At 38.9% G+C, this 16,032-nt stretch overlaps 2 protein-coding genes across 5 annotated transcripts in view; one reads left to right on the forward strand and one right to left on the reverse strand.

Annotated features, from left to right (window-relative positions):
• Positions 1–8,008: 8,008 nt before the first annotated feature.
• On the reverse strand, positions 8,009–12,010 carry TMEM60 (transmembrane protein 60). The gene is made up of 2 exons (XM_047844604.1): positions 11,804–12,010; positions 8,009–8,705 (listed from the first exon to the last, which is right to left on the reverse strand). The coding sequence occupies exon 2, from the start codon at positions 8,653–8,655 to the stop codon at positions 8,254–8,256; it is 402 nt and encodes a 133-aa protein (XP_047700560.1). The 5' UTR covers positions 8,656–8,705; positions 11,804–12,010; the 3' UTR covers positions 8,009–8,253.
• A 310-nt stretch (positions 12,011–12,320) lies between these two features.
• PHTF2 (putative homeodomain transcription factor 2) overlaps positions 12,321–16,032 on the forward strand; it is a 137,313-nt gene continuing 133,601 nt past the window's right edge. For 2 of the 4 annotated variants that reach the window (XM_047844555.1, XM_047844571.1), the window contains exon 1: positions 12,321–12,532. The gene's annotated coding sequence lies outside the window, so the exon portion shown is untranslated. The remainder of the gene's footprint in view (positions 12,533–16,032) is intronic. The other 2 variants (XM_047844539.1, XM_047844549.1) reach the window with 1 other exon arrangement.

The raw sequence follows: 16,032 nt of genomic DNA on the forward strand, positions 1-16,032 counted from the left end.
CAACACTGTGTATGTGTGTGTATGTGTGTGTGTGCATGTGTGTAAGATTATTGGAAATATTATGTTTATTCCCACATATATCCATTTTTAATCCATTATATAACTTGGGGGAGTTGGGGCCAGGGAAGGTAGGAAAAATTTTATTTCTTTTGTTAGGTCTTCAAGGTATTTCATTAGTGTTCCTGAGTGAAACAGTTTTTTCCCCAAATACTTATGGCAGGTAAGATCATGTTTGTAAATAATAGATTAGCACTGTTTTGGTAAATTTGCATTCAGGTATTTTGTTGGACAAGTTCATTGTCATGTAAAGCAAATATCTAAAAATTCATTTTACATTCAGCAAAGATGCAAGATTTGTTTTTAGAGTTTGAGAGGAATTTTCCTTGTCTTCCACCTTTCAATAAATACTAAAATTGATAACTGTAATCTTTTTACCTTTGTTTTGTAATTATTTTCTTATATTTGACATTTTATTTTCATCTTGTCATCTTTAAAATTCTTGTTTCTCTGTCTTTAGCCAAAACCATAAGATCTTGAATTGCAATTTGAAAATCTTTTTTTTTTCCTCTTAAAACTTAATTATCAAAAGTTGATTCATGCCAACTTTAGAATACTGAGGATTACTTTAAGACTGCTAAACTAGTTAGGTATGGGTGCCAGGATGATGGGCTAAATTACTTCCGTTCCCTCTAGACTTTCTCTCCCCTGAGGGGAGGACAAAAGTGCCATTGTTTTCCAAATGCTTTTAAGCTGGTAAAAAGTGACATGATGGGTTTTAGATCTTCAGAGTGGTAGTAGAGCTCTTGCTTAATCTTTCTCCCACCTGATGTAACTAATTTGATATGTAAACAGAATTTTGGTTTTTAGAATGCCTTGTCTATTTCATGAAAGACTTATGTTTGGCACTGACAGTGTATCTCAGATAAGATAATTAAGAGGACAACTAGGGAGAAGTGTAAATCTCTATCTCTGCTCTGGCTTTTCTGTTCTGTGACATACTGCATAATGCAGATGGAATGATTGCTTTTTAGAATGTCAAGCACAAGAGGCTAAAAGCAGTGATGTCTTTTCTTTTTTAAGTTTACAGAGGTTGTATATCATATCTCTACTAGGTTGTATATCATATCATATTCTCTACCAGGGAAAGGAGGGGGAAAAAAAACATTCTGCATTTCAGGTTATCTTCCCTTCTAGGACTTTAGACCCAATCAGGAAATGTGAATGAGCCAAGAATAAAATGTGGGCAAATAGAATATATGTTAACTAGAAACGAAGAGTACAACAAAGACATACTACTTCTATGTTTTTTACTATTATCTGCCTTCCAAGAACTGCACTATCAAAATAAGAGAACTCTGGATCCTTCTACACATTTTTAAATTTAGGATTTATACATCTTGTGTGTTTTTAAAATGTTAAATCTATATAGTTTCCTATAAAGTTCATTGCTTTTGTACTACTTAACACTACTAGGCAGATTCAGAGACAAGTCAGTATAGCTGCAAATATTTTGCATAATGTAGTGTTTAAAATTTTATTTGGACAGGCAGTTCCACATCTTCCCTCTACACCCGAAGTGTCTTCTTTCTTTGAAATTTTGTTTTTAACTGAGCCAGACATTTATGTGAAAAATCTCAAGTCTGCCTTCTTAAAAAAAAACAAAACATACACACACTTTTCAGTCTGGCTTTTGTTTATACTATTGTTCCATCTCCCTGACAGTTCTTGGAAATCTCTGTCTGCCTTCATTTCCTCATTTCACTCCAATTTTGTTTTAAGCCTCAGATTTAATCACCCTGCTGAAGTGGTTCTCTCAAAGGTCACCGTTTGACTGCCAAATTCAGTGGCTTCACTTAATACTTCTGTTTAATCCTTGAAGCACTTGTAAACAATCATTTACTCCTTAAAACTCTGTACTTATGACCTAACTGTTCTGCTTTGCTTTTCCATTCCTTTGGATGTCTTCTTTTGCCTATTCACTATTTAAAGCATTCTCAGGTTCCTTAGGTCTCTATACTCTGTCCCTGAATTATCTTCATGACCCCATGACTTCACTCAGCCTTGGATTCTCACTGCAGCTCTAATGATCCCTGTAATCAAATCTAAATTCTTCTCCCTTGCCCCCAAGCATTAGCTGTTCCATCCCTCCTATTTGGTTATTGGCGTCACTATCTCGCTACCTAGTCATCTCACAGTAATCAGAATTCTCTATCTTTTCTTCTAACTATATACAATGTATTGTGAGATTTTGTCTTGGTCCCAGAAGTGGTTTTATAATTTGTCTACTTCTCTTGTTACAGTAGATATTTAGCCATAGTAGATGTTCATCTCACCTGGACTCTTAAAATAGCCTAAAATGTTCTAGGCTGACTGCAGTCTTCTGCCCCTATCCCCATTCCAATCCATTCTTTCTTACTACCAGATTAATCTTTGTAAGACAAACAATGATTGTTACTCTTTTGCTTAGAAATATTCCATGGCTCCTCTCCTAAATAGAAGCCAAATGCTCATCATTGTACCAAAAAGCCTTCATGATATGGCCCTTCCTTTCCAACTTCATCTGTTGTCACCTTCCATTAATGTGTGTGCCCAATTTTCAGATTTACCTGGTGCCAGTACTTGCCATTTCCCTTGTGTACTTTTAAAGTTCTTTGCCTTTGCTGGGGAAATCTCTGCTTGGAATATAACACAGTGAAATTTTACTTTTTTTTTCTCGAAATTCTAGTTAAACATCTCTTCCACATGTCATGAATTTGATCCATTTGTGCCCTTATCCCAAAGTCGGTGTAGAACCATTTCTTCCCTCTGCTTCTTGTGTTCCTTTGTGCATATTATTTAGTGTACATATTAGTTAAGTACATGTTGGGCTCTGGCTAAACCATAAGCTAGAAGTTACATTTTCTTTTCCTTCTGTATCCTCAACATCCAATATATACACTTGGTATTCAATAAATATTTGAAGGAACCTTAACTGTTGTACTTTTACTGGGAGTGGGAAAAACAAATTATGTAGATTTCTACTAAAAAGTCTGTCTCTGACTCTAATTCATAATGTAATTCCAGAATTGCAATAGAAAGAAAAGTGAGGAAAATTAGATCAGCAGGCACTATAAAGAGACCAAGTTTCTATTTTGTACTATGGTCTTACAAATAAAGTGTAAGAAGCGACCTGTTAAATATCTGGGCCCATTGAGTAATGTGGAGGAAGTAAATATTGTAAAGATCATTAAACCTGTAAAATCCAACTTTTTTCCTTCAACCAGACATACATTCATTACAAATTAAGGATAGATTTTAACTAGACCTAAAATGATTAAAATTGCAAATAATCATATAAGAAGCAGTCTGAAGCAGATTTTTAACTGTTGCTAAGTCTTGCTTGGCAAGATAAAGTCTCCCTATTGATACTGTAAATATTCAAAAATTGAAAATTTTGAAGGTGATAACATGCACTAGTGTTTTTAGTCTATATCCTTCTGTTGCAGGAGTGGGGCAAGGACAAAAAGGTGGCACGTTTTCACAGACCCTCTGTGAACCCACTTCACAAATGATACTATGCTGAGGGCATTTGAGCAGCTATCAAGGGGGAATAATACACTTGTATAATGTTGAGAAATTTCTTAGTTTGTATTTTTCATATGTAAAGTGGCGGAGTGGGGAGAAATACCTTTTCTGTTAATTTGTGGTGAGAATTAAATGACAACATGCCAAATGTTTACGTAGCACATTGATTTTATATATTGTAGACACTACAAGTGTTAGCTTCTGATCCTGGAATTAACATAGTAAAAAGAATAGAAGAGCTATGTTCTGGGTCAGCCTAATCATTTCATGCCTTTCTCACTAATGATCTCTTCTCTGTATACCGCTCTCTAATTTTGGGCAAATGATAGGTATCTGGGAAGAGGAAAAAGTTTATCGAGGGATCAAGGTGAGGTTGTGGCAGAGGTTAGGGAGATACCAAAACAAACTTCTTCCTAGTTCACTATTTTGCCCAGAGCCAGAAATTCAAAATCATGTCTTGTCACAGACTGCTTTTTCTGTCTTGTCACAGACTGCCTTTTCCTGATTAGAAATTTGTGTTTGTGGTATCTACATGATAGTGGTAGTAAATTTACTTTGAGGTGTAAGATTACCAGTATGATTATAGTATGATAACTTGAACATAGGGCAAGCAAAATGAGAGTAAAACATTAAAGTGTAAAGTAGATCCCTCTCATAAAAGCTTTTAACCCAGGGTTACCTTACCTAGCAGTTGATAACTGGTATGCATCTTCTGCTGATAACTTTCTATTTTTTTTCAATAGCAAACCTATTTGTGGAAATAGCATTTGGAGTTAGACTTCTCCATTTATCAATGACCATGGTCTGATTTACATTTCATTCATCTGTGCTTTAGTTTTTCTGTCATTGTAATGAGGTGGTTTTTTCTTGGTTCTAACACTGTAATTCCTGTGTACCTTCACTATCTATGTCACGAATTATAGGAACACCAACAATACTTTGAGATCGACTGACATTTACTGTGCAAATGTGACCAATCAAGATGAGAGGAAACTCCTTTGTAGTTTGTGGGTTCTTAATATAATACTAAAAGCACTCTGATTGTCTTCAGGAAGGAGAAATGACTATTCTTTTCTTGATGACACAGGTGTATAGTAACATGCCTGCCCCATATGAAAATGGTTCTATGGTTTCCTCTTCTTTTTTGACCATTACTTCTGTTAACTAATCAACATCAGTTTCTCTTACTTGCTGCACTGTGAAAAAGCAGAATGGAAAACAGCCTAATTCATAAGGTTAATAACTTTTAAAATTACAGTAAACTTTAGCGCATGGACGGATCTCTACTTCTCAAAGTTTTGCACAACTATTTTTCTTGGTGCGTGAAAGCCCTCCATTGGTGGGCTCATGTTTCATGTGGTAAGTTGATTGTACCACCATACCCATCCTCTGTGTTAATGAAATATTGCTGAATTAAGTTGTGCATTCTTTCATATTTTCTACTTTTTCTATTTCCAAGTCTTACAAAAAGTTATTTTGTTCACAAGTTGCTTTTACTCAGAATTTTTGATAAATCTTTCACCCCAAATCAGATTAAGTTACTTCTTGTCCATGCTGACCTGGAAAATACTGACTTCACGAAGAAACTTCATGTTGCATACTTTCTTTTTTTTTTTTTAATTTTTTTTTTTCAACGTTTATTTATTTTTGGGACAGAGAGAGACAGAGCATGAACGGGGGAGGGGCAGAGAGAGAGGGAGACACAGAATCGGAAACAGGCTCCAGGCTCTGAGCCATCAGCGCAGAGCCCGACGCGGGGCTCAAACTCCCGGACCGCGAGATCGTGACCTGGCTGAAGTCGGACGCTTAACCGACTGCGCCACCCAGGCGCCCCAATGTTGCATACTTTCATGTTTAAGTTTCTTAAGGCAGAGTGTGTTCTTTTTATAAACACCATTAGTAAACAACTTTATATTATAAAGGTAATAGCCTATAATTATAAGCAAATGGGAAGGTATTTTTCTTCATATTATTTATTATTCCATTAGTTTTGCTTTTTCTGTGAGCATAGTTTCCATCCTATCTTTAATTAATATTTTAAATGTATCCCAACCACTGAGGCTGTGATACTGGGATTTATAAGAAATACATATTTGCTCTTCATCCTTATTCCAGGCACAGGAATTTTAACACCCTTGGAACTTAAGTGTTAAGTGTAATAAGGTGTCTGTTGAACTTAATGAGGTGACTTTTGGAAAACTCCTAGGTAACCTAAGAATAGGGGCTCGTTGCCAGGGGAAACAACCGTGTGACTAAAGGGTTGGAACTTCCAGTCCCCCTGTCCTTATACTCCAGGGGAGAGGAACTGGAGATTGACTTCTGTCACCATTGGCCATTGATTTTCTTAATATGCTATGTAATCAAGCCTCCATAAAATCCCCAAAGGACAGGGTTCAGAGAGCTTCTGGGGTGGTGAACACAAGGAGATGGGGGAAGAGTGGTGTGCCCAGAGAGCATGGAAATTCCTTGCCCCTTCCCCATACCTTGCCTTACCATTCATCTCGCTATTCCTCAGTTACATCCTTTGATAATAAACTGGTAATCTAATAAGGAAAATGTTTCTTTGAGTTGTGAGCTGCTCTAGCAAAATTATCGAGAGAGTCATGTGAACATCCAATCCAATGCTGGTAGGTCAGAAGCACAGGAAACAACCTGGATTTGTAATTGGTATCTGAAGTTTGAGAGGAGGAGGCATCTGCTGGAATTGGACCCTTAGCCTGTGAGATGAGATACGATTTCCAAGTAGTGTCAGAACTGAATTAATTCCTTGGTGGTATGGAGATAAAACACATCTGAATTGGTGCCAGAATCAAGGAGGCATACATCAATAACTTACTGTGCTGCTTCAAGTTGTTCGTTTGTGGTGTCAGTATACCAAGTTAAGAAAGTTCTACTTTCTGGGAACCTTTCAGATACAATTACTTGATCCTCATGGGTCAACAGGTTGGTTATTACATGGCCTTTTAGATATATTTCTTACCTAGTTTCTCATCCTCTGAGACTTGTCCCATATTTTTCTTTTAGAAAATCTCATACAGAGATTTGCTTGTTTCATGGCCTAGCTTAGGGGTCTGTTTTTTGAATGGCTGTGAGGCAAGAATGGATAGTTTGGAGTAAGTGGAACAAAAGTCAAAAGAATAATAACTTTGTGATATGTGGAAATTTTACAAAATTTAAATTTCATTGTCCATAAAGTTTTATTGGAACATAGCCATGGTTTCTGGCTGCTTGCTTGCCACAGAGCTGATTTGAATTGTTGAGACAGACCCACATAGCCCACAAAGCTTAAAATATTTACTATATAGCCCTTTAGAGAAAAATTTTGCTGACTCCTGACCTAGCTAATTGTTTGCATGTGGTGCTGTTCTTCTCCTTTTCCCTGTGAGAGATTACACTGAGAGATAATACATGCACAAATACAGCTTTTGCCGAATTTCAAAATCCTATCTGGTTTCTCAAAGAGATGAAAACTTTTTTCTCCTTTGAATCTATCATTAGAGAGACCAAATGGTTTGGATCTCTCAGTTGAATTAGAAATATCTGATCAATTCTGGGACATTATGTTCCCCATATTAACTATCCCTCTCCACCCTATTTTTTGATGCTTAAAATAGAATATATACCAATTATAAGACAGCAAAATGCTTGTAATTGATAATTTTTATTTAGCTTAGCTCTGTAGTTTCATAAGCTACATTAATTTGTGGTGTTATAACTTAAACTGTCATCTGCTTTACAAAGGAGAACCAGACCAAAATGCTATATTCAAAGCAATCCTCTCAAGTATTAGCAGCCAGGAATCACTTTGTGTGTTAGATATTTTTTAAGACAAATAAAATACTACTTTAGGTTCTTTCTGAAGCTAAAAATGAAGGATGTATAGGGTGAGAACAATCACCTGCTTTAGGGTTATAATACACTTAAGACTGTTGGGAATTCTTCTAAGTAATGTCACCTATGCTTCACTGGAATGGGTTAAAGTGCCTTGGTAGGATGATCTATAAATTCTCAAGCCAGGTATTCTAAGAGTGAAAGGGGCACTAAATTCCTGAGACTGAGGACAGCAGGCATAAATGAGACCTGTCCTGATTTAACCAGGATAAAAGGCCCCTCTAAATTTAAAAAGAGGCAAGCCTCTGCTCTAATATGCCACCTCTAATTCATGGATCATAAATAGGAGAGAGAGTTAATGCAGTTAGCCTAGATAAAAATCTCTCAAACTCTGATTCTGAATGTAAACATGGAAGTGGCACACCTAAGTATTTCATTAACTAGGTTTCTTTGTTCATAGTTACAAGCACAAATGACCATTTACATTGGTCATAATGGGGCCATGATCTATTAAACTCCTACCCAAATAATGTAGATTAAAGACTTTGTGTTTACTTACTTTAAGAATTGACCACATACTTATAACAGATTATTCAAGAGTCAAGTATAAAAATAAGGTCAAAAACAAACTTTATTTATATAGGGATAATAAAGATATTAGTAACTCAAATACTGAATAATTAAGCTTTGGATTGACTAGAAGTCCATGATTCACAAAGACTATTTTATGGAAGCAGTATAAAACTACATTTGGTTATTTTTCTCAGTTCTCTGGTATTTCTTCAAGCTTGCAAAGATTCAGAACACTTTAATGACAGCTTGTTGAACAGCAATAAAATGAGATGATGTCCTTAGAAGTCAGTCTCTCACAAAAAAGACGTTATATCCAAGTTCTATCAAAGCCCCAGCCAGTAAGGCCCATAAAGGAATGAAGACATAGGACAGATTCATTGTAGTAAACTGTTCCAGTTTAGCACAGAGTGCAAGGCAGAAGGCTAATTTAAGTAACATTGCAATGAGGTACCAGGCTTTTTTTTTAATATTGTGTGATCCATGTCGAGGGTCAAAACCAGACTTACATCGCCCAGCCATTTTCACAATCAGCATGACAAGAAGGATAGTATCAAATATCCAGACTGGAATAAATATGAGGAACCAGTTCCAAGGTGCCTTCTCATCCAGTTTCAACACCAACATGATCAAGAAGAGTAATGTGAAAAGCCAGGTGAGTAGTACTCTCTGAGCCAAGGACATTCTCATTTAAACAGTTTAAAGAGGCTGTTGCAGAGTCGAAAAAAGGGAAATATACCCTAAGAGAAGGAAAAAAAGTCAAGATTGTTTTGATACCAGAAAAAAAAAAATCACTTCCATTCCTGGTGAACAAAGCTGGTTCTTCCCCCACTCACAGATTTCCTAATTTTGAAAAATCCTATTCTGCCTTTCAAAACCTGTAAAATTTTGTAGCCATCTTTGACAACATTATATCCATCATTCCTTAAAGCCTATGACAAAATACAATAAAATTTTTAGTATATCAACTGGGCATAAGCTCTATACAAAAGTCTCAAGAATAGTCTGTTCCTTTTCATTTGCGGTCACTCAATTCCAAGTACTCATGACTTTATTCCTGCATCTCAGGGATATTCTTAACCTCTTTTTTATACATTTGTACATCTATAAATTTTCATTCAATTTGGAGATGTACTAAGAAAAAGCTTTCAAAATCAAAGTAGTGAAAAAGGAGGAAGTGGTATCAGGCCAAGGGAGGAAAGTTTTAATAAAGAGGGAATGATAAAAATTAAGATATTAAGTAGAATTACTTAAGTAAAGAGGTCATTGGGCTAAAATAATATAGAACACATTGATAATACTGGGTTTTCACATAGTTTAGTCTATGGGTCTTATATTTTTTAAATTAAACTTTCTCATTGCAATTCTTAATAAATAGCTATTAGTCTCAATTTTTCTTTTTAATAATTATATATTGTTTGGTTTGTGGTATAGATCATGATTTTTTATCATTTGCTATCCAATAATCAAGACCACTTAAACTTTTGACATTTTGTTACCAGTAGATGCCAAATTATTCAATAATTTAGTCCCTTCTTTCCTTTCTTAGAGTAAGCTCTATGCCCATTGTGGGGCTTGAACTCAGGACTCGGACAGGCAACCTGAAGCTATTTCTTATACTTCTATTTTGTCTTACTGGTCTATATTTGTTTTGCACTAGTACTATATGACTATGATTGGATATGTTCCAGGATATATGCTCTAATATCTGGGAAGCTTAGTACCTACTCATGGGATTTCTTTTCCAGAATATTTTGCCCTTTCATTTTTTCACTACTAAAATCACTAATTCTTTAAAAATTGGAATTTTGATTGGGATTCATTAATCTATAATATGGTATAAGCATTTAGTCTTCACATACAAGTTTACAGTATGTTCTATACTTAAGTTGTGACCATTTGGAGAAAGAGTAAGTAGAATGGAAATCAGAAGCCAGATTGCATGCAGTTGGGTAAGGAGTTAACAGAAGATAACGAAATGCAAATAGCTGACAACATTTTATTCTTTTGAAACATTTGGAGAAAAAAAGATGAAAGATAAGACAAATAATGAGCCTGAGAAAGGGTTAAGAAGAAATTTTTCAGTAAAGGAATAATCTATGATTATAAGCTGAGGGAAATAAGCTACAGAGGAGTGATAGATTGAGAGAGGATACTTGATGGGAAGAGGAAAGGATCAGAAGGTGGTGGGGTAGATGGCAAAAGCATGAGAGCTAGGAGTAGAAATGCAGAAGATAAGAAAAATGCAGGAAAATAAGATAAATAAAAAATGCCCTAAACTAGCATGTTTAATTAATTATATTTTAGAACTTTGATATTCTTTGCTACATCTCTACTACTTTAAACAATGGGTGGCTATCATAGGGCAACAACATATATCTGTTTTATTACAATAATGACTTAATGGATCTCCAAACACCCCTCTTCCCCTTATACCCATCTTTTGGCACTCATTTACTTAGCTGGCAGATGCTTCATACTGCAGTATGAAAAGCAGATGCTTTTACTCCGAGGAAGGCATTTTCTCTAGGTCTCATTTCCTGACCAGAGGCTGCCATAGTGGGATATGGGCTGAATTTGGAAGAGGTGTGAAGGGTGTGTACTGATTATTAACTACAAATGGATTTCATGCTGTAAAGCAAGTTTTTCTCAACCCTGATTCCCAGTCTATCTGAACATTTTTGTGAACCTTTAAAAAGTTTACAATAATACACTTGCTTAAACACACTTTTCCACTAGCCATTGGATGAGTCAGGGTTCATATTTTTGCATGTTAAGACTGAGTAAGCACCTGGTCAAAAAGGGTAGCTGCACTCAACACAGGCACGTTAGGATTGGAGGTGGAAAAATACAGCACAGTCTTAAGGCTTCCAGTTTTATAATGTGGGATGCAACAAAAGCTCTGTATGCACTTATACTAAAATGCCCTCAACTGAGAAGCGCTATGTCGATATTTAAATGATGCTTTAAGAATTCTGGATGCTGAGCTACAACGTTAATTTTACTTTATTCGTAAATCTTCACTAATTGAAGCAATCGTTATTTGTTTCCTACTACTAATCTTCTTTCTCCTCAAGGGAGGGGGTTGCCTTCTCCAAAACAAAAATTTGCTCTACTGAAGTCCCATTTTAGGTGGTTACTTCTGGTACTAGGAAGATAATTATTAGTTCATATGCTTCCTCATTCATTGTCAAAATGTTCTGCATCGCCCCAAAATGGAAATCGAAAGGGCTCTGCCCACAGTTCCAGCGTCTATCAGTTGTGTGTGCAGGCATTGATTTGCCCACGGTGCTTCCCACACCACCCCCATTTCCTTCTCTCGCTACCGCCAATCCTCTTCCAAATGAACTCGCCTCATCCCAAAAGACAGTTTTGCTTATGAGCCCACAACACAGAATTCCTCTAAATAACGAGTAGCTTTTGAAAGGCCCCTGCTGCAACAGCCTTGGAAAACTTAACCTTCCTTCAGAGGAACAGCGTTCTGCTTACAACTTACATGGTTTTCGGGCCTACTTGTTCCTATAACTTCAGGATGTTCCTAAACTCTCCTCGCCCTTAGTCTTCAAACACTGACGGTCCGCCCTATCCGGACTGTTCCCATTCTGCGCTTTGGGCGGCCCCGTACATTTTGAGAGTTGAACGAGGTTTCCTGCACAAGATCCAAAACGCACGCAGAAGCCTGGTGCCAAGCAGGTGTCAGTCCTTTTGACTGGGAGTGGGAGGGGGTGGGAGGTAGAGACAAACCCCCCGAGGCTTCGGGAAGCCAGCACCGGGGCACCGGCAGGGCAAAGGCACCTCGGGAGACTGCTGGCCCGGCCCATTGGAGCCCGGGACTCACCTGGCAGCGCCGCTGGCCGGAGAGCGGAATGGGGCGCGAAGATCAGAAAACTCGCCAGTTTGGATCCTTGGCCTTTTCCACGCTTTCTCCTCCATTAAATCCAGAACCCGTCACATGATAATCAAGAAAAAGATCTCAGTTCCGCCTCCCCAAACCACCGCGGCGGAGGCTCTATGTTCTACCTCAGGGCCACGCCCACATCCGGGGCAGGTTCTCACCACCCCTGGGACTACCCTCTCTACCTATAGGTAGAGAGGATGCCAATCTAAGTTCAGAGGCCTTTTTTCCTGTGGTAATTGGACCATTTGGCCGCCAGTGCGAACCAACCGATCTTTTCTTACGTTCGGGTTTGTCAAAAAGGCGGCTATAAGAGAAGCCACTAGGCCCGCCTCCCTACCGCTACGGGCTAGGAGGGAAGTCAGTCTAAGCACAGCCTGGAGTGTTCGTAGTCCCATTGGGCCCACAAGTGCCAATCAGACCAGCCAGCTCTCGGCTTCGCCCCCGAGGGCGCCCCGCCCCTTCTCTCCCCCTCCCCGCCGGCGCGCGGAGACTGCAGGCTCCGGCGCAAAATCCTGCGGGAGAGGGGGTGGGGCGACAGCTCTGGAGGCAGCGCTCCCGCCGGCAGCCTCGTTGTGACTCCTCCGGCTCCCGCAGCGGCGGCGGCGCTCGCTTCGGAGTCTCCCGCGCGCACCCCAGCCGCCTCCTAGCGGCGCGGCGCCCGCTCCTACGGTAAGAGCCGGCATCACCTCTGTGCTTGGGCGGGCCGTGTGGAGGTCGTTGGGTTCTGACAGAATCCTGGGGATGGAGCAGGACGAAAGAGGAAAGCGGCGGGCAGGATGGAGGTGGGGGCTCCGGGCCAACGCATTGCCCTCTGCCGCTGGTGACTTCCCCGGCAGCCGCTGGCACCTGCGCGCCGGGGTCAGCCGCGGTCCCCTCCCATCATTTGACCGGTGGCAGAGGCTCAGCTTCCCTCCTCTCGAGCCCGTGCAGTCCTCGAGCCTCGATGGTGAAGGGCCAAAGCCCAGCGCCGCCTCCCGCCCCTCCGCCCCCTCTCGCGGCCCCTTTCCTTCGCTTCCTTCCCCTGGCGCTGTGTTGGGGGCGCGTCGGGTCCTGGAGGGCGTGCAGGGGCATCGGCATCGGGTGGCCGAGCCTGGGCTGGCGGGAGAGGTCAGCTAGCGGCCGGAGGAGCGGGCTCGGGCGGAGAGGGCGACTGTGCGCGCGCTGGACGCAGGTTGGAGGGAGGGTCGCTGCCCTGCACCCACTGAGCAGGCAACAGTTTAGTTTTCTGATTCCAGCACTGACTACGGAGCGGGTGCTGAAACCTCTCAGGGGCCTTAAGGGCTGTTTCCCCTCTGGAAACAATACTGCGGTCCACCAGCTTGCTTTACCTTTTCTTATTTTTATCTAATATTGACAGCCAGTATTTTGGTATTCCTTCGTGTCATGACTTTTAAACTCAACACCTTCCTTGTGTAACTTTGGAGATCATTCTGTCACAGATCCATCACTATTTTTAGCCTGACCAAAGGGGGGGAAAAAAAAGGGGACTGCTTTATATCATCATATACTGACTAGGGGAGTGCAGAATATGGACAGTTTATTAATGTCAGCATTTACATACCAAGTAATTTTTAAATTCGTGAATGTATTAAACATTTTTTAATTTACACTCGCTGTCTTTGTTTATGGTATATCCTGCTTACTTTGAGGTTATTTTGTTGTGTGCTTTGATTTTATAGTTTTTGGTTAGCTTTAGCCAACTAGCCATTTTAAGATTTTTCTTTTCTCCAAGACTTTCGGTATAGACATGGTGTTTGCTCTTGTTTTTAGAGATGATGTATTTTTTAAAAATTTGTTTCCTCCCAAACTGTATTTTTTCATAACGTTTTTAAAGTTGTAAGGGGGAATTCTGAGAATTTGGAAACTATGCACTTTAGCCTAAAGAACTGTAAATTATCACAACAATTTGAAATTCTAGCTTCTTGGAGTAAACATTGCTAAGTTGAAGAGAGGGAAATGGGTGTCCCCTGTCAGTTGTAGTGGCTCAGTTTCCAGATACCAGAGGAAAGGAATCTAGAGGTCTGAGGAGAATGAGCCATGCCTGAGCCCAGACACAAGGTAGTTCCAGGAAAAATTCTTGGTGGGGAAACAGCTTGCCTTCCACACAGGTTAGTTGTGTGCATGCGTGGGATAGTATTAAGTTAGATGTTAGTCAGGTAGGAAATGTCTTTTCTAATTTTTACCACTTTCTGATAGGGCATGAAAATGTAATAAGAGGAAAAAGTATAATGTACAGTGGAGGTCTGGCATAGTCAAACCTCCCAGAATAAACTTTTTTTGAGTCCAAACTGGCACTGGACAGTTGGTGCTAAAAATGGAGTAGGTGGCCTGAGCAATTTTTTATTTTTTAATTTAATTTTGTTATTTTTAAATTGTTATTTATTTACTTACTTGTTTATTTTAAATAAGGTCTAGACCCAGTGTGGGGCTTGAATTCACAACCATGAGATCAAGAGGCACATGCTCTATTGACTGAGCCAGCCAGACATCATGGCCTGGCAATTTTTAAACCACCAACCTTTTTACTAGCCCATTTGATACAAAGTTGCAAGGAATTTGTAATGAAAAAGGCTTCACTAAACTAAGCCAAAGAAAATTTAGAGTGGCATGTAGAAAAATTGAGAATAGAAAAATAGTAGGATTGCTTACATACTATCTCATTTAATCTTTATAATGCTATAAGGTATGTACTGTGATTATTGTTCTGTGTTATAGATGAGTTAACCATAACTTAGGTTAATTCATTTGTTCAAGATTTCTCAGCTAATAAGTTGGTGGAGTTGGAATTCAAATCTGTGCAATCATTACAAAGCCTACATTCCAAGCCAATAAGTTTTACCACCACAGGGGCTTATTAGAGACCTGATACAAGGAGACTAATCAGTGGAAAATAATGCTGCAAAATCATAAACTGAATAAGAATATTGTAGGTGTTCAGTAACACTTTGACTCATTGTATAGTACACACTGTTGAGTGTTGCTGGGGATATAAGGATGGAGTCATCTTCCCTGGCCATAGTGGGGGAGAGAAATATTTAAACAGGTAATGATAATAAAATACAACATATACTATAAGAGAGTGATACAAATCTTTGATTTAATGGAAGAGAAATCAGTTGAAGTTTAGACATACCACCATTTTAATTCCTATTTGGCTTTATGACCTTTAACATGATGGCAAACCTTTTTGAGCTTCAGCTTCTTTATCTGTTAAGTGGAGAGAATATTACTTCAAAGGGGAATATTAAATATTAAACAGAATATATAAAGTACTGACACACTGGTAAGCACTGAATAAAGAAGACGGAATAATTTTCAGAGAGAGTAGAGAAGGGGTTGGAGGTTTAGCAGAGAGCTATCTCTGGAGCCTTAAAGGGTGAGTAGTAGTTTTCATTATTGGGGAAGGAGGGCATTCTACACAGACAGAACAGGAGGCAGGGTCCTGGAACAGGAATGTGGATTGTTGAAGGAATGGCAAGTAATTGTAGCTTTGTATAAAAAGTATTTGCGAAGGCCAAATTTAAATGATAATTGTATATAAATGTGGCTGGGCAAGGTGAGTACTACCCAATTTTGGTGGTTGGAAATTGCATACTTAGATATTTAAGTTATAGGAAATTGTTTGTGCATTGTTGTATTTTTATTTAATATTTACCTTTTAATACTTATTTTCCCCACTGTCAGTTAAAACTTCATTTCCAAACATGTCCAGCTAAGCACTTTCATTATTTCATTGTGATATTTCACTCTAAACTGTAAAGGAAGACTTAACACCACTAGAGGCATTTGCACTTAATTTGTGGGATGTATTTTGGGAGTATTTAAAAAAGAAGAATCTTAAAGTGACTGTTGCCTTCCCTTAACCCCTTTATCTAGTATGTAGCCACATAGAGCCAATATTGCAAACTACCCATTGCATATGTTGACTGCTTTTTCTGAATCCAAATTTGAGACATGGGAGTGGGACAGAGCGTTTTAAATTGGGACTGTTCTTAAAAACCTGAGAAAAAGTCCCATGTATGTATCTTCCCTTCAGGTTAGCACAGAACCATAATTGTTCCCATTGGATTGATAAATGTAGATCACTTCGTGACCAGAACTATTTGACAAAATTGAAGATATTAAATGACATTTAGGAAAGCTGCATTTTTATTCCAACGTGTTAGCCT

The sequence above is a fragment of the Prionailurus viverrinus genome, chromosome A2 (genome assembly GCF_022837055.1).
Source record: "Prionailurus viverrinus isolate Anna chromosome A2, UM_Priviv_1.0, whole genome shotgun sequence".
Lineage (NCBI taxonomy): Eukaryota > Metazoa > Chordata > Mammalia > Carnivora > Felidae > Prionailurus > Prionailurus viverrinus.

Bases quoted from the DNA above. Each gene is read 5' to 3' on its own strand.
- TMEM60 (XM_047844604.1), bottom strand. From the start codon at position 8,655: ATGAGAATGTCCTTGGCTCAGAGAGTACTACTCACCTGGCTTTTCACA.